The 27,671-nt window shown below is 46.1% G+C and overlaps 1 protein-coding gene across 2 annotated transcripts in view; it reads left to right on the forward strand.

The window, feature by feature from the left end:
• GAS7 (growth arrest specific 7) overlaps nt 1-27,671 on the forward strand; it is a 98,470-nt gene that overhangs the window by 37,544 nt on the left and 33,255 nt on the right. The window contains exons 3-5 of one of the 2 annotated variants that reach the window (XM_050319544.1): nt 15,926-15,997; nt 18,305-18,390; nt 21,828-21,881. In XM_050319544.1, the coding sequence (XP_050175501.1) occupies nt 15,926-15,997; nt 18,305-18,390; nt 21,828-21,881 (212 nt within the window). The remainder of the gene's footprint in view (nt 1-15,925; nt 15,998-18,304; nt 18,391-21,827; nt 21,882-27,671) is intronic. The other variant, XM_050319545.1, reaches the window with a different exon arrangement.

Below are 27,671 nucleotides of genomic sequence, written 5' to 3' on the forward strand. Positions count from 1 at the left end.
TGGGAAATCTCAGAAACTGCCTAGACAGAGCTGTGGCTGATCTGTTGTTAGCAGTGATCCTGCTCAGAATGAATAGCAGTGATCCTGCTCCAGAATGGGCTGAAGACTTACAGAGAGGTCACTTCTAACCAGTCTTTCTCTGGAGAATGCCCAAACCACCTTTGGTTGTGGTCTCAGCTACTACAATGGGATTGTTGTGCAGCAGGAAATATGGTTCTCAGAATAACAGCATGTAAGAGAGGGTAAAAGTGGGACTTCTGTGTTCTGATCCTTGCTTTAGGGAGCACTTATTCAAGTCCTGTTTAGATGAGAAACTCCTCACCAGAGTAATCCTAAGCCCAGTGGGGTTTGGAGTTAGGTGTTCTCTTGTTTCCTGTTCTGGGCATAGGGAATTACTGAGCATTTCTGAGCCTTCCTTACTTCCATGAGAGCTGTAGCATTTTGTGAGACAACAGGAATCTCCAGCAGCACGTACAGGGGCACTCTGACCCCTCGAATACCTCCAGCTTAGGTAGTGTTCCTGGCACACTCAGTTTCTCTCAGCCTGTTCAGTTAGGATATGCTGCTGCCTCAAAGTCTTCTAGCTGTGTAGAGACTGCTTTGTGCAAGTTTATCAGCTTGGTGATATCACTTGAGAGTGTTTTTGCTCTAGTTGGGCTGTATGGCATGATCAAACTCAGATCTCAAATGCCTGTGCTTCCTCAAAGTGGATTAATTTGCCAAAAAAGTGCCACCTGTGGTGTCATCTAGGCTTCAGACAAGGCAGAATGCAACCTCCAGACCTTCCTGATGAAGTGTGTGATGAAGCCTTATCCAGTCCTGGCATGGGCAGCTGTCTGGACACTGATTTGATTTAATCTGACTAATAGGCTTTGATCCTGCAAACCTTGTAGTTCAGGACTATCTGTAGGCTCATGTTGGTCCAGTCTCATGTTGATGCACTTTCTTCCTTGGCTGTACTGCAGAGTTGGACCTACTGAGCCATGCAGTCACCCTAAAGTCGAGTTTGGCATGTGAGGCTAACAGTGCACTTTGACACTCCAGATGTGTTCTTTGGCTTCAAGCCGTATGATAAGTCAAAGACAAAACACTATAAACCTTCATTCCCCATCTTTCCTGTGGTAGAGCTGCATTGGCTTGGGTAATGTTTATTGCCAGTCTCACTGACTGGACCCTCCTGACTTGTCTGAACTGCTTATTTGTCCTGTCACTGCTGCAGCTGCTAGCAGGAGTACCAAGATAAACAGTGGCAACATTTGTCACGAGAATATGGTGGTAGCAGACATCTCTGTCACAGGGTTTCACGGGCCTCCATCCTGCTTTGCCTCCATAGCACCATTGTTTCAGCAGCAGGAGCCAGGTCTCTTCTCCATCAAGGTGAAGATGTACTGCTAGGCTGCTCTCTCTTTACCATAGCTATCACCAGATGATGAAAGTATGCTGAAGCATTTTAGAGAGGTATCACTGTCTAGTGGACACACATGTGAACTCAGAAGTCAGTGGAAGCCAGTTGGCTGGCCTTCAGTGTGATCCATGTAGTTAAAGGTCTGCTGCTCATCATTACCCACCAACGGCAGTTGATGCAAAACTCTTAGTTTGTAAGGCCACAGTAACTTCTCAGATCTCCCAGGAACCAGGTAACTCTTTTACTGAGAGGGTTGATTGGAAAGTGTTTCTAGACCTTCCCCTCCTTTCTGAGGAAGAAGTATTGGCATCTCCAAGGGAGTGAAGGCATCCTTATTTTAATGAAGGCAAATGGCCAGACTGTCTCTTAGATAAGGAATGAGTACTGTGAGATGCAAAGTGAAAGATTAAATCTGTCCAAAGCCCCTAAAAGGGTTTGGGAAGGAGCCTTCTCCAGCCAAGGAGCTTCCCTGTCGAATGTGTGTTCTCATGCAAGGGCTCCCCTTTAGCAGATGCAGCAAGGCACAAGGTATGCTTGGAGAAGGAAGCTCTGTGTAATGCCCTGCCAGGAGATGATTGCACTTCAGAGCAGGAAGGGAATGAGAAAGAACTTTCTGGTTATTCTCAGTATAAGTGGTGATTCTCTTTTTTTTTTTTTTCCTTTTCTTTTTTCTTTTTTTTTTCTTTTTTTTTTTTTTTCTTTTTTTTTTTTTTTTCACTTCTGGCTTTCACAAGCATCTGTATCTGCTTTGCTGAAAATAGATGTTTTATTAGAGCTGTGCAGTAACATAGCTGCACTGGAAGGTGAATTTAGGGCAGCTCGGATAACAGCAAGGCAACTGTTCCATGAAGGTTATGATAGATGTTTCAGCAGAGGGACCTCAGACAGTTCACTGTCTGCTCATCCCTACCAGGGCCTTCTGCTGTGTCGAGTAGCAGGAGTGGTGGCTCAGGGGGGTGAATGCTTTGACATATTGCAAAACACTGGGACACACACCGGGGCTGTAAGGATTTCCAGGGACCTTCTTACACTGGACTACACTGAAAACTGAGGTGTTCTTCTTCTCCATTTGGAGCTTTCTGTCAAAGAGGACTTCAGTTTTCAGTTCCAAAGTGGAAGGAGGTTCTGACTTTAGAGCAGATCAGGCATATCTGTGTATATCTTGGCTGCCCTTGTCAGGATCTAGAAAACTTCCTGTTCAGGAGGAAGAGATGTGAATCTGTCCTGGAAAGGCTCTGTATCTGTCATCGACCAAAGCTCCTCCCAGGCTCTGAAATTCTCTACGGAGTTTCTTTCCATTTCCAGGTGCAGAATCTGGACATGGATCAGAATCACTGTGCAAATCAATGGTATCTTCTCCAGGTGCTGAAGTACCAAATTGTCCAAAGGGACTGTACAACTTCAGCTTTGTTATAGTGGCTTGTACTTTCTGTAGCCTCTTTTTTAAATTTCTTGACATTTTTGAATCCAAGAAGGGATTTCTGTATCTCAACCATGGTCTGAGCTCTTCTTACTCAGAGAACAAATAGTTTCAGAGGGAGTAAATATGACTGTTTATTCTTCTAGCTTACAGCAGGTCTCTCTAGCTGCTCTGGAGACTGGTTTTATGCATTTTTCCCCTCTTATTTTAGATAATTTAGAATATCCTTCCTATCAAAGCTTTTCTGTATTGTTTTCTCTGTTCTTCTCCTCTCTACTGAGGCTGAGCCAGGCAGTGCAGCTGAAGTAGAGGTAGGAGGCTCTCTACTTCTACTCAAACATGCAGAAATTTGAGAGGAGAAACTAATAATAATTAGAAGCAGCACAGAGCTGTCCAGTGGACCGAGGAGGAGGGAGGGAGGGAGAGAGGAAAGGAGGGAGGCAGACAGAAAGGAAGGCAGACAGGAAGGAAGGAAGGAATTCCTCTCCACGGCACAGAGCATTCAGCAATATCCTCAGCTCTCAGCTGGAGCCTCCCCAGAAGTTCCTTCGTGCTCTGCCTCGTGCATGTGCTGTGTGCACCCTGGGGATCCTGTCCAGCTGCTTCCATCCATGGATGCAGCTGCTGAGCCCCCACCAACAGCCTCCTACTGCCCGCTGTTTCTGATCCCATTTTTTCCAGAGTCCAGAGGCATGGCCCCAGTCTGGACCTGCCACTGAATGCAGTTAATTGCTGGAGTGTTCCACTCTGGTTTTTCCTTTAGGGCTACTGTTAGACAGCAAACACAGCACTGCATTTTAGGTTGAACAGCACTCTGCAAGGTCTCCTGGAGCCCACAGCTCCATGCTCTTGCTTTCTTTTTATACATGTCCCTTAGACATTGCTACCATGCATCCTCTCGTTGGTTGTCCCTTCCATCATAGGTCTCTCATGCGTGAGGTGAAGACAATCACACAGCAGTGTTGGTAAGCATATGTGGAAGCTTCAGGCATTGGGTTCACTGTCTGTTCATGTAAATGTTGTATTTGGACATCCTCAGAGTGGCATGTCCTTCACTTGCAGCACTCCAGCTGTCCTGGGTGCCCAACCAGTTGCCTTGCCAGTCAGTGGGAGGCATATTCCAGTGCAGATGGGTTGGGTGAGAGCACAACAGAGCATCCTTCTGCCCCGCTCTGGGGCCTTGCTGGCACCTATTGTCTTTCTAAGGGGGGATGCTATCAAGAGCAGGCTTTCTTGGCAGGTCTGTGGTAGTTTTAGCACTTCCATCATTGAAAAGCAGTGGTGAGAGGAGGTATGGGCCTTCTCATGGGGCAGGACTGTGGCTAAACATTTATCCAGCCTCTGGGCAGGGTCTGTGAGCAGGGCCCTGCATTTGGCAGATCATTCTCAGAGCATGGTTATCAATGGTCCCTTGTCAAAGAGTAGTTGGTACTGAAGGGAATCCTGCAGTGATCTGCCTGAGAATTCATTCTAGTCAGTATTTCCAGTAATGAATGGCATGTTGACATTGAGAGCACTTACTTAAACAATAAGTTTTAGCTGGAGCTGGGAAGAACATGATGTGCTGCACAGAATTCACAATCACGCTGGAATAGGAGGATGCTGTTCAGTAAAGATGCACTTAAGAACAGAGATTTCACCCGAAATAATTAAGTGACAAAGACAGGCAATGGAACAGTTTACAGACAAAGATGTCGGGGCTCTGGAGGATCTAAAGCTGAGTGCAAGCCAGCAGTGTTGTTCTAGTACAAACCAGCCAGCATTTTCCATTGTATAAATAGGAGTGTTGTCTGTGAGGCATGAAGTAAGCCTCCAACTTTACAAGGAAATTATAAAGCCTCAGCTGGAATATTTTATCTTGTTTGGACTCTGCACTTCAGGAAAGATGTGAGTCAGTTGGATAAAGCCCAGAAGAGAGTAGCAAAAATTATGGGAGATGTGGAATTCATAGCCTGTGGGCAAATGCTGAGAGATTGGGGGTGTCTGCCCTGGGAAAGTGAAGATGGGGATGGGGATGTGCAAGTGGGCTTTAAGTGCATAAAATGCCGTTAGGGAGAAGACTGTGCAATGCCTGTCATCACTAGAAGACACGGTAACACACTTCACTTGCAACAACTAACCCTTCCAAGCTCTCTAAGATAGTTGAGTGTGGGAGTAGGGAGTTGCCTGGGACTCTGTATCACTGGAGGTCTCTAAGAGCAAGTTACGCAAAACCATGAAAATTCATGTTTGCCTTGCTCTGGGGCACAGCAGGGACAGAATGGCTTCCTGAAACCCCTGCCAGGCCTGTTTTTTCAGTCTGTAAAGCCTAAACTATATGAAAAATATTTATCAATGTAGAGAATGACAAATGTCTGGGACTCACATGGGAGTTGTTCTTTATTTGGTATCTTTATATTTCCCTAATTTTTACATTCATCACATCTAACCAGGCTCTTGTCACTCATCTGCTGGTTTGCTTTTTCTGGTTGTCTAAGTCAAAGAATCTTAATGAGTTCAGAGGAACATTTAGTTTGCTTCTTTTCATGTGTAGCTATGTTGAATATTCCTACTATGTTTTGGGATAGGTCCTGCCCTCGAGCTTTCCGAGGAAAGGCAGCATCAGCCAGGAATGCAGCAGCAGATAGACTCCACACCGTGCAATCCCAGCGGCTGGGATGGGTGTGTGGCTGGGAGCAGGGTGGGGACACAGTCTTTGAAGAAGGTCAACAAGCAAAAGCTGTACAAATTTTGGTGTGGTGGAGCTCTGAGCTGCTCCCCAGCTGAACCCTGTGTGTAGTTCTGCTCCCTCCTCCTAAAGACCAGAGGTGTTGGGTGACCTTTCTGTCCAACAGCTCACCTTTTGGACCATGCCTGGTGCTGCATCATCTCTACCTCACCATTTGCTTTCTTTCTCACAGAGTGCAGAATCCTTTTTTTTTTTGAACAAAACAGGGTGGGGTTTTTTTTCTCTTTGTGCTTGAGCTATTCAGAAATAGGAACTCAAGTATGTGCTCCCTTTGCTAGGGAGGGAAATGGGATTTTAGGAGCAAGTAACATTTTGGTTCTTCTGAGCCTTAAAATACAACAGAACTCTCCCTCCTTGTGAGGCATTACTATTATTGTCAGCTGTTTCCAGCAGTTAGTGTCCTTCCACGTTGGGATTATGTGCCTGTGTTATCCATACATCTTACCTGATCATAATAATATTTCCACCATGTGAGTTTTTGTGTAGTCTAATTTTCATTGTCTTTACATGGAAAATATAAGGAATTGGTTTTTAACAAGAAAGAAACAGAATTTATGAGACAGTGTTCTTATGTGGGAAAAAGATGTTAGGAAAACCAGTAATGAAAGAATTGGGGTGACTCTGAAACAAACAGATTTCCATAGGTAAATGAGCCAGATGACAAACAGCACATTCCTGTCTATGTCCACTTGGTGGTCCCACAAGATAAGCACTCCACATTTATCATTCTTTGAAACAGGTTCAATCCTAAAACAATTGTGAAGGCCTGACCTGTATACAATCTGCACAACAAAGCCCAAGACAATTTCAATATATCTCAAGTTTTCTCAGTATGACCTTGCTGAGGAAGTCTGAGTCTGCACCAGTTACATTATAGCTGAATGCCTGTCATCTGTCTTGTGCAGTATCTACAGACGTCCCAGCTTTTCCTGTCAAAACATAGGAAAGAGGAGTGAGATGGCAAACCTCTCTCAAACATCTGGCAGATCCTTCCCTGTAGCACTTATGGTCCTCATTGTGCATCATTAACTCTGCAAAGAGCCCTGTGCTGTCTAGAAGTAGAGTTGGGATCCCTCTCCTGGGATTTGGAGGGTTAAGTGCCTGTTTGCACTCTCCTTTGAGAACTGGCACTACATCAAGCAAGGATGATGGGCTGGAGGGAAGTGTGTGGCTGTCAGGCTTCTGCCACCAGAGTCCAGAGCACTGACTGGCCTCTTGGATGCTTAGTGCCCTTAGATAGGTTCTACCATCTCTGTTGCTGTCTGAACAGGGCGGAGTTTGATTCACCTGACAAGGTACCAAGTGCAGTGTAGACAACTCCATTTGAACGGCAACTTCTAGTCTCATCCAGGAAAAGAAACAGTTAGCTTTGCCTCTCAGTTGTTTTCCTGATGTAGGTGTCTAAATATAGCTAACATGAGCTTTGCCCTGTAAGTGCCAGTCTCTCTTCACTGACTTCAGGGAGAGCCTCGGTGACAATACCTACTCTTCAGACAGGTAAAGCTGGCTCTGGCATGAATCTCACCAAGGACCTGAGCTCACAGCCAAGAACTGAAGGTGAACTTAAGAAATTTCCTCAGTTTCCTTGTATGGGATTGTTGCTCCTTACTGCTCCCAGAGCAGTAAGCTGTGATGGTGTCAGCAGGCACAGAGAGGGCTGAGCAAACAGCCTCTTTGTGTCAGGTCATATGGTGAACACACCTCTCTTCACATCCAAAATATCCGCCCTGGCTTTCTTCCCCATCAGTGTGTAGAACAAATAGGACACCTGTAAAATACCACACCCCATTTCTACACTGAATTCCTCCAGCTGCATGTTCATGCATCCACACATCTGCACGTGTACTCCCACTTCAGAAGAGGGGCTTGTCTTTGGGGGAGGTTCAGTGTCTGGAAAGCTGCAGTGTTCCTGGGGGCTACCTGAACAGCAGGAGCTGGAAGACCAGGCCAACACTCTGCAAATCACAGAATCAGAATTGCAGGATGGTTTAAGTTGGAAGGGACCATAAAGAACATCCCATTCCCACCTGCTGCCATGGGCAAGAACAACTTCCACTAGACCAGATTGCTCCAAGCCCTGTCCAACCTGGCCTTGAACCCTTCCAGGGATGGGGCAGCCACAGCTTCTCTTGGTTCAGGTAGTGTCAGGACTGCTGGCAACTTTCTGCAGAGCCTCTCCCCTTTCTCAGGGTTACACTGACATCATCTGAAACATATTTCGGAAGTAACTCCCTAGTATGACATACAATAGTTGTTGTTCTTTGTAGTGATGGGAAGGACATAAAGACCTGGGGTAGGACAGGTAGTGGGGCAAAGAAGGTGGGAAGCAGTCGAGGTGGGAAGATGGAGATGCTATCCTGCCTCTGAAAGGTGTAAAGAATAGTGTGCTTCACACAGCCTCTTAAAACCATCTTCTGAGCATGGACAATACTTCCCCATCTTTAAGAAAGCTGAGGTGAGCAATCTCCTCTGCTTTGACATCCCGTTAATCCTCTTTTCAGATGTGAGACCATTGTAAGGCTGAAGGGAGAGGACAGAGCAGATGATACTGCACATAACCTGGATTGTAAGAGAACAAGAAAAAGCTTCCAGCCTGCTTGGCAGGGGTGCCCTTTGTGTGTTTTCTGAAAGGGGAGCCTAGGATCACACTGCCATGCTGAGTTCAAAGTACCACATGCCCAGAATGCACAGCTACTATGTGGTTAACAAGTTGCTCAGTGTCTGTGGGAGGGGTTTACAATTGTGTGTGGGTGGTAGATTCATCAGGAAAATATTTGATTATGATGAAGAAATTCTGTGATGGGCTGCAGCTGTAATACCTCTTGCATTAGTCAAACAATAGCACTCCAGCTACCTTGTCCATCACATTAAAGATGAGTTATGTACTTATGACACAAGTGTGTGTGGCTTGCTGCCACCTTGCTTTCACAGCTGAGATCAACCTTACATGGTGTGTTCTTATTTCCAGCCTTTTCTTGTTTGTGGTGTTAGGTTCTTCCCATTTACTAAACAGTTTGCTGTCTCCTGTAAAGCAGGAATTCTGCTTTCACATTGTCTTGATTCTAATTAAGGTCAACATGTTCTTATCATGACAAACATCATTAGTAAAATGCCACCTGCAACAGGAAGTTCTGGGGCAGTCCTGAAATGTGGAGCTGAAAGTGGTCATTTCCTTGAAAAGAATCTGAAGTCCAGCAATTCAGAGTTTTAGGAAGATTTTAGTGATCTGCCTGAAAATATGTATTATATAGTGTTCTCCTGGTATCACCAGTCAGCTCCTCTGTTTTTCCATTCCTGGGTGCCTGTTCCATCCTATCTTGATTTACCCTTCACCTTTCTTCACCATCCTGTGGCTGGTGAGCAGCTGGGTTATCATCATCACAGAATCACAGAAAGGTGTGGGTTTGAAAGGACCTTAAAGGGATCTCATTCCAAATCTCCTACCATGGCCAGGGATGCCACCCACTATACCAGCTTGCTCAGGACCACATCCAGCCTGGCCTTAAACACTTCCAGGGAAGTTCTTTCCATTCAGCATAGTGCTGGTTTTGTCTTGCTAGTAAATTTCCCAAACCAGTATCAAAATTTCCCAAACCAGTATCTGCTAAAACATCCTGGTCTGAGTGGTTAAATGCTGACATGTCTAAGGCCCATGGGAATCCACAGCTGGAAACTCCACCAATCTTCATCCTCCTTCCTTGTTGATGGCTACTGTCATGAGCAGTGCCTGGCACCGCTTGGGCAGGTAACAGTGGTTGCGCTCAGCTTGTATGTGACACTGTTGCCATTAGGACACTCACTGGGTCAGAGAATACCCACGGAGACTCAGAGGGACTTCTGCATGTTTTGAGATTCTCTATTAGAGGTCAAGGACCCTCCTGATTCAGCACAGCAGCTCCTTCATCCTTGTGCTCCCACATTTTGGTCCAGTGAGCCCTGCAGTAGTGAATCCCATGTGGGTCACCTATAGCTGTATCAGCTCAAAAGGCCCAAACAACCAGCTCATGCCTGAGCCTCTGAACTGCAACATGGTCATCTGCACGGTGGCCTCACAAACATGGCCCTCCCAGGACCCTGGCCTTTACCTCCATCCTTTCACCTAATGAAAAGAGAAAAGAAAAGCAGACAGAAGTGACAGATGCAAATCTCTCTGCACCTGCATCAAACATGAGAGTCAAGCTCACAAGTGCTGAAAGCAGAGTACCAGGTAGTACGTGAACTAGTTGAGCAGGAGTTGCGGTGTCAGAACTGAAATGCAGTTCCATCCCACAGGCAGTTCAGTAAAAAAGAGACTGAGGCTGCCATACAGCTTTTAACCTCAGTTCTGAAGGACACACCATGGAGACAGGCACCATTCAAGAGTTCTGGAATTCTTCTGTCTGTGTATTGAACGTAAAGGTGCTTGTTGCACGGGAAAAGCTGCTGGCAAGAGGCCTCAGTTGATCTTTCAAAATGATTACTGGGACCTGTGCCATGCCCTTCTTTTTGCAAACATCGTGTGACAAAAGCAAGCCCTTTATTGCAGGCTTAGCAGTGATAATAATGCTATTTCCAGCACTTTCTGAGATACACTTCGTTCTTCTAGGTTTTAGGCCACTTTACCAGGACAGGTTATTATATAGGGCATCCTGTAGCAGAGGGAAACCATCACTAGTAGTTTTATCTGTATGAGAAAAAACATGTAATAAGAATGCCTCTTTTGTGTCTCCATAGATGACTTACTCTGAGCTGCAGTTCATAAGTTTAGTTGGAGTAGGGGTCGACTGTAGCTGGTGAGGCATGAAAAAAAACCCATCAGCACACAGACCAAATCCTTCCAAGCTCCTTAACTGACTGAGAGAGATAGAAAATATTAGATAGAGAGTAGGTTGTGGTTGTATTCCTTCCATCCGCTGAACCCCTACATTGGTCCAGCAAATAATCCAAAAGAGTCAAGAATTGTCTGTACATGATGAACTTCTTCACTGCTTTTCAGCACTGCAGCACTGATTTTCTTCACAGAGAGAGCCCCTGTAAGGCATCTGCCTTTGTCGAGCCCTGGGCTGACACTCACACCCCAGCTCTCAGGAGGGCTGGGCAGAAGCTCCAGGACTATGCCAGACTAGCCAAATTACTGGGTCATCTCTCTCACTGAAATGGCTTTCAGCTCACTTTGAGGTCACTTTCTAACCAAGCAAAGATAAAATATCTTGTTTATTCTCTGAAAATAAAGAGCTCAAGATTCAGTTGGTAAAGGTTGGAATTAGTTACAAAACGACCAGCTGTAATTAATAGCCTTAGTGCCATCCTTAGCTAGAACCATTCCAGGCTGTGCTTGGGCTGCCAGAATGGGTGTACTTCATCTGGAGAACTGACCACTCTCTGACCATTCACTCAACTGCCTTTTCCACTCACAACAGCACCAGTGAAAATGCAAATAGTGATCACAGAGCAGAAAATTCTCCTGTCATCTTCCCCCAATCACCCAGTGAAATGCAACATTATGAAAATTGTTTTCATATTCTTGATTGAGGTCTAACTTGCAGTGGTGCAGTAGGGAGGTTTCCTTTGCATCTGGTGCTTCTCAATTTAATCCTTTTTATGTGATTACAATGCCTAAATATTATGTGTCTTAGGAAAGAATAGTTGAGCTTGCAACATCCTAATGTTCCAATGCTCTCAGCTCTGGCACTGCGTAGAAGCTGTGAGACAAAAATGTGCTCCCACATTTTGGTTGAGTGAACCCTGCAGTACTGAATCCCATATGGTATATTTTAGGGTCTGCAGGTCAGTTCTGGTCTGAGTCAGTTCAGTGAACTGATGCAGAGGTGAGACCTCCTCATTCCAAGAAACAAAATCTCCTTGTGCTACTCATCATCTGGAACAGGAAGAAAGCATTTTCATTGTACTCTCCTCTGCTTCAAAAGTTTTGTATGGTTCACACCAATCTCAGGGTACTGCAAGTGATGTTCCCTCCTTACATGCCCAAACCCCCACACTCCCCTGGCCATTCTTTGGGCTCTTTTCTCCCACACACAATATCAAGAGATGAAGTGCCATGAAACACCAGTTTATCACGAATGTGGGGAAGATCTTTGCCAGAAAGGGGATCTGAGGTGCAAGACCCCTGACAGGTCTCTGCTCCTGGCTGGGAGGTGAAGTTGGGAGTGTCGTGGCTCCAGGCAGGTGGGAGGTTTGGGCTGGGAGTGTGGTACTGTGCTGTTAAAGGAAACCTTTCCAAAGCAGGGCTGTTTGCCCTCCCCTCTGACTCACAGGGCCAAGCAATCAGGCAGGCCCCAGACCTTGCTGAGAGCTTATGGAGATGCAGTGGAGAAGCAGAGGAAGGCTATGGAAGGTTTGCAAATTGCACATACAGGTGTTTCCTCTCTGCCATTGGCAAGAGCAAAGTGCAACCAAAAGAGATGAGGTAAGACTGCGGGGACTTGTTCTACTCTTCTGCAAATGTGACTTCTAGTTCTTCTTGTTCTTCTTCTTGTTTTCATGAACAGTTTGGGAGACATTTGCAGGGTTTCTTCTTTTGGCATGGAGGAAGGACATGTTTTGTTGCTGTTATTGATCCTTGTCTGTGCATGTTCATCCTTGGCCTGTGCGGCCTGTATAGCTTCAGATTATTCAGGGCAGAAACTGGGTTTGGAACTGCTCAGCGTCACAAATTTATTGCTCTTAAAGCCAAAACAAACTCCAAACCTATTTACAAAGACATGAGTTAGCACCAATAGCTGGGTGACACATGGCAACTGCTACAGATCCTTAAGACCAGGAAAGGTCTGCACAGTAAGCAGACCCAGAGGTCCTCTGGCTTGATCTGCCCAATTCTTGTAGTTTAGACAATGAAACTTGTGGACCATTTAGCTCCTAAAATATAACTACACGTGACACCATGGAAGAGGTACTAAATCCATTCCTGAAAGCAATATAAGCACACTTGTGAGGGATTGTGCTAGAACATAAAGCCATGATGTTTGGCTGATGTTGCATGTTCAGACTGGAATGCAGCTGCTTTGACCTCAGAGTGCTGCTGGATTCATGGAAAGAGGACAAAAAATTTCTTCTTCAAATGCTACACTTTGATCCCAAAAATCATCTGCCTCAAGACCTTGTCACAAACTGTGTTTCTTGACTAATATGACATCCCAAAATGTGTGGCTCTCTGAAGGCCTGACACATCATGCCATTTCTCATTCTGCCAAAGAGATGCAAAGTGAACTCTTACTACGTCATTTCAGTTTGAACAAGTGGTTTTCTCCTGCCTTGCTGTTCAGTTCCTAATTCCATGGAAGTGTGGAATGGTTTGGTTTGGAAGGCACCTTGTACCATCCCCTGCAGGGGACACCTGCAGGTGTCCCATGGGCAGGGACACCTTGCACTAGACCAGATGGCTCCAAGCTCTGGCTTTGAATATCTCCCAGGGGTGTAGGACTTCTTTTTGTTCACACACCTCCTTCCCAGTCCAGAAGGTGACAAAGAATCTACTAGTCATTCCTTCCCCTCACCGAGTAAATGAACTAATTAACATGTGGCTGATTAGGGAGGACAGAACTTGTTGATTTTGGTCTACCAGTGATAAATTGTGCTCTTAGAGTGCAAGGCTTTAGCTTGACTCCAGCATTCTCTCTGGAAAATTGGGTGGGATATAAAATTCTAGGCCAATATTGAATCTATTCCTAATAGCTATGAACATTGTTTTACCACAGGGTTACAGGTAGTCTTCAGATTTTCAACCACCAGGATCAAAGGCTCCAAGATGAGACTGCCTTGGTTGTATCAGACAGTGCATTATCTCTCAACAAGCCTTTTCTGTGTCGCTGTGGAAAAAAGTCAGCCCCCCACTCAATTCTAATCCCCACTCTCACTTCTAGTCATGACTAAGATGCAGAGAAATTTGTAATGTTGCAGTTTTACCTTGGTAAATTTAGTTGCTTCCAGTAGATGGCATTCCAGCAGTGCAGTCCTGATCTAGATTAGTTCCTATCCCTGCTTGGGCTGCTGAAATAATCCCTGTTACTCTGTGCACAGAAGTGGACTTTTTTTTCTCCTAGCACCCAAAATAAATGGAGTTAAAATGCTCTCACTCTTTTCCTACCCAATAAAATACGTTATTTCTATTTTATGCATTTTATAGCACTTTGTTTTATTTTTAACATGCTTAACTACATGATCACTTTATTTTGGAATATTTGTCAAGAGGAAGAAAGAGGCACAGCAGCTGCACAGCAGCGAGCAGGCAACGCAGAGACAGGTTACAAGAAACAGCTGGTAATTTTAACTGATTAATTACATTTCAAATATATTTGGTAGGTTTTTAGGTACACTCATCTGTACGGTCACAAAAACACTGTAGACAGATACGCTTGCATAAAAGCCCCAAGCCAAATATGAAAGTAACTTTCTTTACTGCTAATGTCAAAGTCAGTGCTGACAAAAACACATTGCTTCACTAACTGCACTGGGGCACAGCATCAGTGGGCATCACAGCCCCTCCCCATAGATCTCCAAAAACCAATCTTTAAAACAGTTGTCTTCAAGTCAACTCATTTATTGTAATTACTCGTTAATCAACAATTTATATTGGGAAAAAATATATGAGAAACATGGGTAGCATACATCATTGTTTACCTTTGCATTACAATAAATGTAAATTAGAATTCGTAATTATTTAACCATGCACTTGTGGATTTTAAGGCGAGACAAGCTGACTCATAAAAGACAATTCTTAGCATTTGATTTTGCTTCTGTTTAGTTAAAACACAGTCCAATTCTTCCTCATTGACCTAGCATGGAATTTATTTACTTACTACCCAATTCACAAAAACAGACTAAAATTTAAATATTCCCTTGTGATTCATCAAAGCTTCTAGTTCACCAGGTTTTGTACTTGCAAGGGGAAAAAAGAGCTCAGAGTATTTTTCTTTGCAAGCTGTGGCTGTGTGTGTGCTGTGACCTGGGGAGGAGGTGAGGGGGGGCTGGGCTCGTGTCTCAGAGCATCACAGGTGGGAGGGAAGGCACCTGCTTCCACTGGAGATCCATATCCTTACTCCTTGCCCGAAATAAGGAACCTAATGTAACCCTTGAGGTCATCTCTATGTATGTACATACATTCATACATGTAGATATATACACATATAAGCATATATAGTCATATATGTATATACATATGTTCATGAATGTATATGTAAAAATAGGCCTTTTATGGTTCTTGAAGCTCCCTTTTTGGATCCCTGACCCAGGACAGGAGGCCATAAGTACCATGAGGGAGGGTCTGACTGCCAGCCCTAAACTGTTACCACCAAAAGCTCTCTCAGACCCCCTACTCCATCACCAGTTGATCATGGCCATCCAGAATACTGACAGAGAGATGCAGGATTTCAGGCTTTGGCAGGGTTATACGGTTGTTGGTTCAGATTTGGGGAATCAAATGTTTAAAATGAAGTGGCCAAAGTAGTCCTTGGACTTGATTACAATGACTTCCTTATTTTCTTATTTGATACATCTGGCAGTGAGTATTGTGTAGTTGATTTGGAACTGATACGTTAATTCAAAAGCAATGGTGGCTTGGACTTTCTACATGGACTTCTGCAGCAGTTGCTGCTCTCACTCCGCTGTCTGCTGTTCAGAACTTTTACAAAGATTTTCGATTAAATCTTCTGTCTTTAGCGTGTGGTCAAAAATAATCTTCCATTTAGTGAGCAAACAAGCAGAATGGTTAAACTACAGAGGCAACTGAGTAAGGAAAGCAGCACCAGTCTTTGCAGTGTTACAACTGGTGTGACAGACGTTTGCATATCCCAGCTGCTAAATGACCTGGGTTGGAAAAAAGGAAATTTGCCAGGGAAATAGTTTTTTGGGGGAGAAAGCACCTCGGCATGTGTGTATGTCAGTGAAACCACATCTGTGAGTCACTCACAGCTGCCTTTCATGTGGAGAGCAGGCAGAGGCAGTGCCACTGCTTGGTCCCTGTGCCCAGGCTGAGGACCAGGCTGGCTGTGCTGCGGCTGCTGCAGCTACACATCACAATGCTGCTGTGGGCTACAGGCAGGGCTCACTCTGGGCTGGATTTAACTCCACCTGGAAAGGCTGTCAGTGCAGGTCGGGTAAGTGCTCCCAGGCAGTGACCTGCCCTGGGCATTCCTACACTGGAAGAACCAGTGATGCAGCTTCCAATCTGCTCTGTCTCCACCCATCCCAACTGGCAGCTACAGCAGGAAGAGATGAGAGGAGATAGGAAGTGCAGGGAGGTGCCGGCATCTTCCTCTCAGGGTGAAAGCCTGGTTCAGAGGACACTCAGGGTCAGACTCAGGGGTACGTAATTGTCATCACTCTGCTATGGGTGCAAGGCCTCCATCACCCTTACACGAATGTTTCCCTTCAACAGAAACAACCTGGGAGCGGCCAAGCAGTGTGCCTGGGACTCCAAAGAGCCCTGTGTCACAGAAGAGTTCTGCAGGTACTGTTTGATGCTGTGCTTGACCACTGCAATATGTGAATCTGCTTCTCTGCTACTCAGCAAAGCAAAGGAAAATGCTGTGATACAGTGGGATGTAGACTTCATGTACATATAGTATCATTGACTGGCTTGGGCTGAAAGAGACCTGAAAGACCATCTTTTTCTACGCCTCTGCCATGGGCAGGGACACCTATCACTAGACCAGTTCCTCTGAATCCCCTCCAACCTGGCCTTGGACACTTCAGGGGTGGGGCAGCTTCAGCGTCTCTAGGCAGCCTGTGCTAGGGCCTTACCACCTCACAGCCAAGAATTTTTTCCTAATATCTGATCTAAATCTACCCTCCTTCGGCTTAAAGCCATTCTCCCTTGTCCTATCGTTGCAGGCCCTTGTCTGAAGTCCCTCTCCAGCTCTCTTGTAGCCTCTTTCAGTACTGGAAGGGGCTCTAAGTTCTCCCTGGACCCTTCTCTTCACCAGGCTATATGGTCATGAGAGTGTAGCAGAGCAAACGTGGTGGAGCTTTCCCCTCTGACATGTCTTCTTGACTTCTGTTTCCCTACCAGTTCGTCTTCTGGCTGGGTGTCTGAAATGTCTGCTCAAGAGCTGAGGTGGCTCCTCCTGGGAACACAGAGGCAAAAGGTGGCCCAACAAGCCCCTTCCTAGTCCTGCTTTCTGATGGGGCAGGGAAATTGAAAAGCAGCAGAGCCACATGGGCTGGCTAATGCTCTTCCATGCACAGTGAAGTGTTTTAGCATGTGGTAGCTACAGGGCTGACCACATCACCTCTGTTCTGACTTGAGATTGCAGGAAATCAAGTAACAGAATTGGTTCATAACTGTACTGAAAAGCTCTGGGTACTGCAGAATGACAAAGCAAAGCAAAAGTTACTCTAGAATAAAAAATGTTACATGTAAAGACCATTGCTGCCAGCTGACTGTAAATAATGCAGGCGAGAGGATGTTTTCCATAGAAATTTTCAAACTGATGTCCCTCTTTATCAGCAGATCTGACTGGAAAGTCTGCTTGCAGATTGTGCAGTTTGTTGTGAACAAAGGATTTGTAATGTAGTTGAGTATTTTGTTTTAACCGTACTTTGAGCATTATTCTTTGCTCAGTATATTAAAAAAGAAATGGCAACCTACAGCTGCATACATGAAACATAAACATCTTACAAGGCTTGCCTTCTCGACATGAAAACCCAACTCCATTAAACCAGTGCCTTTTATGGATGCCAGGTGCCAACAAACTACTCTGTCACTCTGCTCCTGAGCTGGATGGGGGAGAAAGCTACGAGGAAAGGCTTGTCAGTTGGGACAAGGCCAGGGAAAGATCACTCTCCCATTACTGTCATGGGCAAAACAGACTCCACTCAGGAAAATATTTTATTTATTACCAATCAAGTCAGAGTAGCGTAATGAGAAATAAAACTAAATCTTAAAACACCTCACCCACAGCCCTCCCTGCTTCCTGGGCTCGACCTCACTCCTGAATTCTCTCCTTTCTCCCCTCCCAGTGGTGCAAGGCGTTGGGGAATGGGGGATGTGTTCATCACACATTTTCTCTGCTGCTCCTTCCTCCTCGGGGGGAGGAGGACTCACACTCTTCCCTGCTCCAACATGGGGTCCCTCCCACAGAAGACAGTCTTCCACAAACTTCTCCAAAGCAAGAGGCTGCAGTGCTTCACAAACTAGTCCCCACAGGATGCAGTCCCCCAGAAACAGGCTGCTCCAGCATGGGTCTTTCCCATGGGGTCAGTCCTTCAGGAACAGGCTGAACCAGCATTGGTCTCCCGTGGGTCACAAATCCTGCCAGCAAACCAGCTCCAGTGTGGACTCCTCTCTCCACAGGTCCTCAGCTCCTCAGAGACACCATCCCTGTAGCACCCCCTACCAAAACATGGCTACACAAAAACAATGCAACATACCCCATCTGTTCAAACACATCACTTTACTAAACAGTGCTATGGGAACTGGTTTGAGTCTTGAGTGGCTTTTTCTTGGCTTTTTCCAGCTCAGTAACTCCTGTCATAACTCTTGATAAGAGCCCACTGCAGGTCCTGAGAGCAGAGTGGGCCCATGGGCTGAGCTTCTGCAGTCTGGTTCTGGGGTCTGTCTGGCTCACACTGCCAGCCTGTTGGGATGGGGGGAAGCATACATTGTTTCTGAGGCTGGAGGCAGTGAACACTATTGAATCAGAAAAGGCACTGTGATCTATATCTGCATATTCAGTTAGGGGGTTAGTTTTTAAAATGTGCAGTTTTTTATTTGCTACCAGCAGCAAGCCTGATGACTCTCCATCTGTTCTTACAGTGAATGGCTACTACATTTCTGGGACTCCTGTACACCAGCTTGAGTCTGGTCATATGAGCCTCCGAAAAGCCAGTAGGGACCCCCAGGTAAGTTTCGGGGAAAAAAGCCAAACAACAGTATCCAAGAATAAATGGGTCTCTACTTAAGTAGTGTAGGAATCCACCCAGAGCAGGTGGTCAAGAGCCATGTTCTTTCAGAACCTGTCAGATCAGACAGATTTGTTGGATGTGGAATAGTTAGTCTTCGTGTCCAGGTGGTAAAACAGTAAAAAATTCCAAGACCCTTTGGATTTTTTTGTCCCATGACTCCTTTCTGAAAAACCCACCAGTCCACTTCAGTCACTAGTAACAACCCTACGAATTTTCCTGCTGCTCCAGCCTGAAGCCTGGGCCTGCGTCCAGCACAGTCCTCTCTCTTCCCTCCCACATCTACCCATGTCTGTGTCTTACTGTATTTTCTTGCAGCTCCAGCTTTCTGTCCCAAAGACAGAATACAAAAAGAATTTGTCCAAAGCTTTTTTCTTAATGACTTCATCCACTCTGGCCTGTCCTTTCACAGCCCCTCCTCAGTGCCTCACCCACTGCATCACCCTGGGCTAACCTACAACCCGTGGACAGCCAGCCTCCCCCAGCCTGTTTGTCCAAATTTCCAGTAAATATCTCTACACTTTTTCTTGCACCACGTCATGTCCCTGGGAGAGTCTTCCCTGCAGGTCTGCAGATGCAGCACAGGGCACTCTTCCAGCTCCTCCCATGAAACTTTTCGCTCTCTACCATCACCATATTACCATATGACTACCATAGCTGGTGGGTTGCACTCCAGTGCTCCCGTTGGGTTGTGCTTTCTCACCCGCTGGTTCCCCCAGTGGTCTTAGACCTGAGTTTTCTATTTCATTTCTGTGTGAAAGTGATAAGTTCTTTTGCAGTGCAATTCCTTAAATACCCACAGGGAAATGCATGTTTGACTGGTGTGCTGCTGCCATGTGGATGTGGCTTATCTGGTGCTATCAGTCAGTGTCTTTCTGATGTTCCTTGTTTCGTGTGTTGTTTGCCAAATGTCCCTCTTTGCCTCAACACCCTTTCTCGCATGCTGCTTTCTAAGTAGTGGCCTTCAGCCTGGCTTAGGTTCATGACATCTCTCTTGATACAGTCCAGCACTTTGACTCCCTGATCGTTCCACATCAAACATCCTGCACTTAATTGCCCGTGCTGCTGCTTCTCTGAGCACTTTGCCCAGGCTAGAGACAGAGTGAGCACCTTAACTAGGGCAAAAGCATTTTATAAACTTACCAGACACCCCTGTCCGCATGTCTGCTGTGACTCCATCAGAGATCCTAAATAAACTTGGGGGCTGTGACTTCCTTCAAAAAAATCCTTGTTAATCCTTGTGCAAAAAAAAATTCTCATGGGATCTGACCCCCATGTTTTTGTAGTTGGCTTGGAACACAGGTCAGATTAACTGACTCCTTCAGAACTTCCTTTATAGCAACATTTGCTTTTACATCTGTTTTTACAATGATGAGTCTCACTTAAATTCATAGACATCTTTGTAGTCAAAGTGACATCTGAGATATGTGGGGAGTCACAGAGTCACAGAATGGGTTCAGTTGGAAGGGAGTCTAAAGATCATCCAGTGCCCAGGGACACCTTCCACTAGCCCAGGTTGCTCCAAGCCCTGTCCAAACTGTCCTTGAACATTTCCAGGGATCCAGGGGCAGCCACAGCTTCTCTGGGCAACCTGTGCCACGGCCTCACAGGGAAGAACTTCTTCCTAATAACTAATCTAAGCCTGCCCTCTGGCAGTATGAAGCCGTTCCCCTTGATTCTATTACTCCAGACCCTTGTCCAAAGCCCCTCTCCAGCTTTTTGTACACTGCCTTCAGGTACTGAAAATATACACTAAGATCTCCTTGGATCCTCCTCCAGGCTGAACAACCCCAGCTCTCAGCCTTTCAGTGCTATGCACTGCTTTGCTCAAATGATTCAACCATCAGCCTGTCAAAAATCCCTTTCATGATTTTTTTTGTTCCCTTCATCGTCTCCATGATATTTTCTTTCCATTGGTCCTTTATTACAGGTTTTTCCAAATGGAAGTCCTGGCTTCATCCCTGCTTTGAACCTGCTTTGAACTAGTTCTGAATCTCTAACTGGCTGTTGATGTCATTAATTCTCAGAACAGCTTGCGTCCACACCCGCTTGGGAACCTGCTTTTCCTGGGAGCTGTGGTAGCTTTTGCAGAAGAGTCCTTAGTGAGGAAAACATCTGATCATGAACTCTTGCTTGCAAGAAGCTGTACTCTACACCCTCAAAGTCTTTTTGGCCGGTCCCTCTCCTTGTGTGTCTTGGGCCATCCCAAGCTGCTTTCCTTTGACTGCCTCCTTGTGTGTTCCCAGCACAGGCTGTCTCCCACTGTGGAGCAACTCCCAGGCACTTGCTGGGGTGCTTTCTTAGACTTGGGTAGCAGCCACCACACAAACAAATGCTGGCAAGATCCCTCCAGCAAGCTCAGCTACATTTCTTGGAAACAGGTCAAGGGGGGAAAAAGCCACAAGTGAGAACAACGCAGAGCTGTGCTGTGCTGGGCGCAGGGCCAGCCCTTGTTTATGGCTTCCTAGAGAGCAGCTAAATGCTGCCTGTTCAGGTTGTCACAGTTGCCACCAAGGGAACAACAGAACAGCCGTGGAACTGCGTGTGTGCGGTGCTGGGCGTGATGCTGCTGCTGGGCATTGAGTCCCAGGATGAACGCTGTGTGATACGGGGTGGGGGTCCCCAACACAGCCCAGTGATGATGCCAGGAGTGACTTGTGTGCGGCAGATCAGCTGTCACAGCATCTGAGCTCCACCAGTGATCCCAGCATGTACCCTGCAACAGGGACAGAGGGCACTGCCAGCCTGGGGGGACTGCGGGACACATCTGTGTCCCTGTCCCCGGGGGGCACAATGCCACCATTCCACAGGCAGGCAGGAACTGTCTGATGGTAGGACACTGCCATCATCCCTGTCCCTACTGGGGCACAATGGCACCCTGTGGGACTCCAGGACCCTTGTCCTCATTTCCAGGGGGGCACGATGGCATCCCACGAGACACCAGGACAGTGTCACCAACCCTGTCCCTAGCAGTGAATGTCACCATCCCACAGCATGGCGGGACCCTGCCACCGTTCCTGTTCCTGTGCCCATACCCAGGAGGGCAAAGTGCCCCCCCATGGGACACCAGGATCCCTGTCCCTGTCCTCAGGGGTGTGCGATGTCCCCATCCCACGGCAGAGCAGGACACAGTCCCCATCCCTGTCCCCGACAGCGGGTGCCATCGTCGCACGGCACAGCAGGACCCGTGCCCGTCCCCACGGCGGTTCTGCCCCGGGCGGGGCGGGGGGCGGAGCGCGGGGCCGGGGCCTCCTCCGGCTCCCCCTGGCGAGCCGAGCCGAGCCGAGCCGAGCCATGGGACCCGCCTGTCCCCGCCCCGCGCAGCCATGCTGGGCTCCGAGAGCGGCCGCGATGATGCGCTCCGGTTCTCTTCGCAGAGCCCGGGGTCCCCGGCGGCGCCGCGGCGGCAGAGCAAGGAGAGCAGCCTGACGGTGAGTGCGGACCGGCCCGGGGAGCTGCGGTGGGGCTGGGCGGGGCGGGCGGCGAGAGCATCCTTCACTCGGCATTTTGGTGTTCAAACCCTGATAAACCCGGGGAGGCTTTGGGATCCTTGTCCTTGGCAGGAGTCCAGTCCAGTTTTCCGTGGATTCCGTTGGTTCTAGGATGAGCAGGAGGGAACGCGGTGTCTCAGACTGTGAACCAGGTGTCCTGAAAAAACTTCCTCATCTGATCACCTTCCCCCCCAGCAACAGCTTCTGTATCGGGAAAAGCACTGAAAGGTTGGAGAAACAAACAGCGGAGGTTGATCGTTTCTCTCCCACGGCACGATGTTTATTTTTTTCTCAAAGAATCTGTACTTTTTTCTCAGGTGTCAGAAGGTTTCTTGTGCCAGTGTCCAAATGAAGATTTCTGATAGACAAAGGTTTTAAGTTTCAGTATGAAGTTAATCTTACATTTGCTTTTAATGTTTGTGATTAAATTTAATCGACTCAACGAGGAGACTTTACACAAGAACACATAGTGAAAGGACAAGGGACAACGGTTTTAAACTGCAAGAGAGTAGGCTTAGATTAGATACTAGGAAGAAATTCTTCCCTGTGAGGGTGGGCAGGCCCTGGCACAGGTTGCCCAGAGAAGCTGTGGCTGCCCCATCCCTGGAAATTTTCAAGGCCAGGCTGGAAGGGGCTTGGAGCAGCCTGGGCTAGTGGAAGGTGTCCCTCCCCGTGGCAGGGAAGTTCGAGCAAGGTGGTCTTTAAGGTCCCTTCCCACCCAAACCATTCTATGATTCTATTTTATGAATAAAGATGTTCTCAGTGTCGTGATTACAGTCATTAATATCTTTTCTGTGCTTGGTGACCTCATCTGGAACACAGTTTGCTCTTCTAGGCCTCTCAGTGTAGGACAAATGATTAAAAATAGAAAGGAAAACAAAAGAGATGAATGAAACTGGCTGGGAAAAGAAAGTTTTATTTAAATGGGAATTGAAAGAAATGAGCAGAAAAATTAATTACGGTGATAAAGGTGAGGCAATAACCATGCTTACAGCTGCAAGCATTGTCAGGATATCAGATCCACAAGAACAAAATGAATGATATACATGCCTGTTAATGGTACTACGAGGAGGGGATAATTGTCTGCATTATCACATGCAGCCTGTGGATTTATTCATCAGTAGTCTGGGTTGCTGGTGACAGAGACTGGGATTTGAAAGGCACACATACAGGTGTCTCTGACTGCAAAGTGGGTCAGTCACTGCCATGCAGGTACAGTTTTTGGGGCGGGGGGGAATCTTGAACAGTTTTTGAAAAAAATGCTTCAGTGATTTTGATACTTGATTATCAAAATCAGTTATTGCAAATGTTATTACTGTAAATTAGCATATTGGGGGAATTATATGGTTTGAAGTAAGTATAAATCTGTTGGTTTGGGCAGTTTTGCAGTTGTCCTGAGGAATCTGCTGCTCCTGGGCTATGGTGGCTGGAGGAGGAGACATGTCCAAGCCCTCAAATGCAGCCCTTGCCTGCTCAAATCAGTGGGGTAGTAGCAAATCATGGGCTGAACATGGTGACCAGAGGGACTAGTTATAGGGTGGGTTACACTGGGATGCAGAGCACAGCACAAGAGCAGGAGTGCTTGGTTTTTTGCAATATCTCCACTGCTTACAGACTGTTTGCTGAGGGTGGTTTTTCATATTTGCTAGCCCATGTGCCATCAGGTAACATCTGCAAAGCAAGAAAGTGTGTGTTATGTCAGGGTCACTGAGTGTGCATTTCTCCAGCAGAAGTCCAAAGCTTTCAAGTAGAATGCATCAGACAGACAAAAATAAGCTAATTTTAACAGCTGTTTGCTCCAAGCCATTACCTCCATCAAGGCAGCATTGTGAAAAACAACTCTCATATGGAGTGTAAACTGTAAAACAATATAAGGTTTTCCCCTGTCTCCTAGGAGGTTCTATTTGCTCAGCACCACTCGAGCTGACATGGGGATGATCTAGTTAGCAGAGCTGCAGGGCACGTCCTTAGTTTGCTGTCAGATGCTTTTCCTTGGTCTGTAGCTGTGCTCAGGCAGAACCTCTTCTTGTAAGGGGGAATTTTATGGTTAGCTTTGAGGCTCTTGGTCCAACAAACCTCTTTCCAAACTGGAAGCCTTTGGCACACAAGCTGTGGACATCAAGTGATGTTCACTCTGAGCAGTGGGTGCAGCCAAGCTATCGCTGCGTCATTGCCTTCAGCAGAGGAGTGGGAGCTCATTCCCATCCTCCTCGGAACGATCTGCCTCCGCTATGTCCAACCAGCATTTAGGAGCACAGCTTCTGGAAATCCTGAAGGCAGGTGTGAGCTGGAGTATTTCCCATCTGTGAGCACCCAACAAGAAGAATAATCTGGGGTTTTCTCTTTGGTCAGTGAATGTTACCCACACAGTTTTCCATTTCTTTGGAAGGGAAACCCCAGCAGGGTATATCATAGGTGTTACGAAGCTGCTGGTTGCACAGAATATGGATGCTCACTTAAGAAACAGCAGTGCACATGTGTGGTCTGCTGGTTTTGCAGTGAGTTTCAGGGTGTACTCACTACTTTTAGGCTGGATGGTTTGCTGGCTGATTTCTGAAGATTTGTCTTTCTGGCCATGATTTGACTGTGGAAGCTGGAGATCATTTATGATAGGTGAGGGAGAATTAAATGGAGAATATGCAGGGGGATATCAGCTCAGGAACAGATCTATGTCTCACTTGAAGAGCAAGAAACTTGCCTGATTATAAGGTATTCCTGAGTGTGGGTTTCTTTCTGAAGAATTCTCTAGTGCCTTGTCAGGATAGTACAAGACTTGGAAAGTGCTGGTGTTTGGATTGCATGTGTTGGACACATGAGTGAACACCTGCTGCAGATAGGAAGAGTGGCAGCCTGAACACAGGAATTTTGGATTTCCTGCTGCTGTGCTCTGCATCTGACACAGCGTTAATGAACACAAGGTTGTGATGAGCACAAGGTGAGGCTGTATGTTCAGCACTGTTCTCTCCTCTGCCCTGGGGCCGACTGCATGGTAGATACTGTCAGAAACCCCTTGGTTTGGCAGGGTGGTGAATCATCTCTGAACCTTTCTACCGATAGACCAAGTAAAGAGGGCTCCTGAAGACTTTTGGCAAAATCTTCCCTTTGAAATAGGAAGGAATCAATGGATTTGTTACCAGTGAGGACTTTGGTTGTCTGTTCTTCCCTCCGGTTGTACCGTAGCTGCAGGATCACCCTACCAGCACTAAAACCACAGGCAAAATAATGATGTTGAAGCTACCTAGACACAGCCTAGGCATTCCTGGGCTTCCCTGTCTGGGGAGAGTTCAAACTGCCCAAGCCTCTATCTGTGCCCAGGCTCTCATGAGATCTTCTCCAGCCTTTGCATTTGGTTGTTTTACCCAAACAGTTCCATTCGCAGTATGAACTGACTTAGTGGAGTTGGATGTTGTACTTTTGGGGTCTCAGCTGAAATTGTGAAGAAGATACTGAAGTGAGGCACTCTGGCACAGCTATGCTATGTTAAGATGCTGTGAATGTGCAGAAATCAGGAAAAATTATGTATATTTTTAAGCTGAAGAAATGAGCAAAAATGTTGCCCTGCTTTAGTCACTTCACCACGGCACAGTAAGCTCACCCGCTGTCTGCTCATTTATTTATGTAGTACCTTATGTAATAAACATGTAGTTGATTATCTAAGCCTTGATCAAATTATTCTTGTTTTATTCATGTTGCTTGGCAATGTATCATTTACTGGTGAGTGCTGGTAGCAACATCAAAGCCTTCAGAGGCTTTGAAATCCAGGAGATTAATGTGCATGTCCAACCCAAAAAAGTTTATTGCTCCTGTGCAAATCCTGTGCATTCACCTGACTCCCTGTGTCTTTTCCTCTTCTGTCACTCTTTTGTGTCTCAGACATAACAAAGAGTCACCTACAATGTAAACAGCTCATTTTGCCATGACTGCCAATGTGCTCATGGGAATAGGAGCTGGAGTATTTTAACTGTTAAGAGTATAATTGCATTTGCTCATGATCAGTACAAAGGCAAAAGTATCCATTGAGTTTGGCACACAGCTTGTCAAGAGAAATGTATCAATTTATACTGTTTCTCTGGTCCTCTGTGTGTGTGTGTCCCACCAAGCTTTGCTGTTGCCGTGTTTTTACCAGGATGTCTTCTTTAACTCTGTACCTTCTTCTGTCCCCATGATCCAGCGGCTCTTTTCACAGATTTTCTGGTGCCACTCGTGGCCAGTGGCAGCTGGAAGGACAAGCTGCTGGTAAGATTTGCTCAGCTCATACTCAGGAATTAGCCCTGCTTAATTTCCCTTTGCTGCAAGCTGACAACAGCCATTATTTTTATTAGTGAAGAGGCTGGATGAGAACTTAATATCATGGTGAAGCTGATTATCACCTTGGCTGTCCCAGTGGAGACTGTGAGAATGTAATGCAGGTCATCACACCTTGTTTTCTCTTCATGTTCTATGACTCCATCATTACCTGAGATATGTGTTTTAATTTGTTTTGTTTCTTACTGGCAATTACACCTGCAATAGTCAGCTTCTGCAAGCTTTTGTTATGACTTATTGGCGAGTCAGCATTGTTGAGAGATTAGCACTGCCATGAGTTTGAATTTGGACCTTGCACAGAGCATGCCCAGCTGTCAGGGATGTGACTCTTGAGAGTGAGGTCGCTCACAATTAGTAAGGGCAGTGATCCCTCATGTGGAGGGAATGTTACTGTCCATGGGACTGATCAAGCTGTTATTGCTGTCAGACATTGGGACATCATCCTAAGATGCTTTGGCTGTCTTTAGCATCAGTCAGAAAGCTCATCAGTGGGACTAAGCTGGTGAAGTAGAGTGCTTTTTTTCAACTATCTTTGCTTTTAGAAAAAAGAAAAGCAACATTTCAGAGGGAGGACAGGGAGAGGGGGAACGCCACTACTGATGTGTGGCCATGTCCTGCTCACTACCAGCCTGGTGTTCCCCTCCTGCTGGGAAATCCTGAGAAGTTTAAGAAATGTTAGGAAATACAAATCCAAGAGCTCTTGTTTAAATATAAGAAACCTATGGTGATGAAAGGAAGATCACAGGATTTCCTATACAGTCATATATAGTTTTTAGTAATATTTCTAGAGGTTTGAAACTTTTCATGACCCTGCTAGGACTCAGTGTAGAAAGATGTAAGTTCAGTTAAGTTCTGTTTAGCACACAAATAATTCTTTTCTTTTTTTTTTTTTTTTTTTTAAGACTGCAAAAGCTTCTGCATTTTAGTTTTCTAATTCTGACTTTAATTCCCTTTTAAAAGTGATGCTAGACCCAAATGGCCTCATGACTGTCCAGACAATTCAGCATCATTTCCAGATAGTCTTCTCAGAAGTGAAGAATGTTTGAATTATTCCTAAAACTTTGAGTTCTGATGATACTCTTTGAGAAACATATGAATTAATCCTGCTCTCATCACCTATTGATGTGCATACTCACTGTTCCTCTCCCTGCTGCATGCGTGGAGTTCAGTCCATTGCAGTGGGGCACCGTGGTGAGTCCCAGCCTGGGCATTTCCAGTGACTCTGGTTAGTGCTTCAGGAAATTAAGACTCACTGTCATAACACTAATCAGCAGTTTCCAACTGATTTAGTTTTTGTGAAACACAGATTTAGTTTTTGTGAAACAGGCACTGCCTTTAGCTGAGAATAGGAATTTCTCTTGGGTTTGTCTATGCAGATTTTTACACTGTAGGAAACAACTTGTGTGCCACTGTATGTGCTCCCCA

This window comes from Myiozetetes cayanensis, unplaced genomic scaffold (genome assembly GCF_022539395.1).
Source record: "Myiozetetes cayanensis isolate MyiCay16 unplaced genomic scaffold, myiCay2020 scf22, whole genome shotgun sequence".
Classification (NCBI taxonomy): domain Eukaryota; kingdom Metazoa; phylum Chordata; class Aves; order Passeriformes; family Tyrannidae; genus Myiozetetes; species Myiozetetes cayanensis.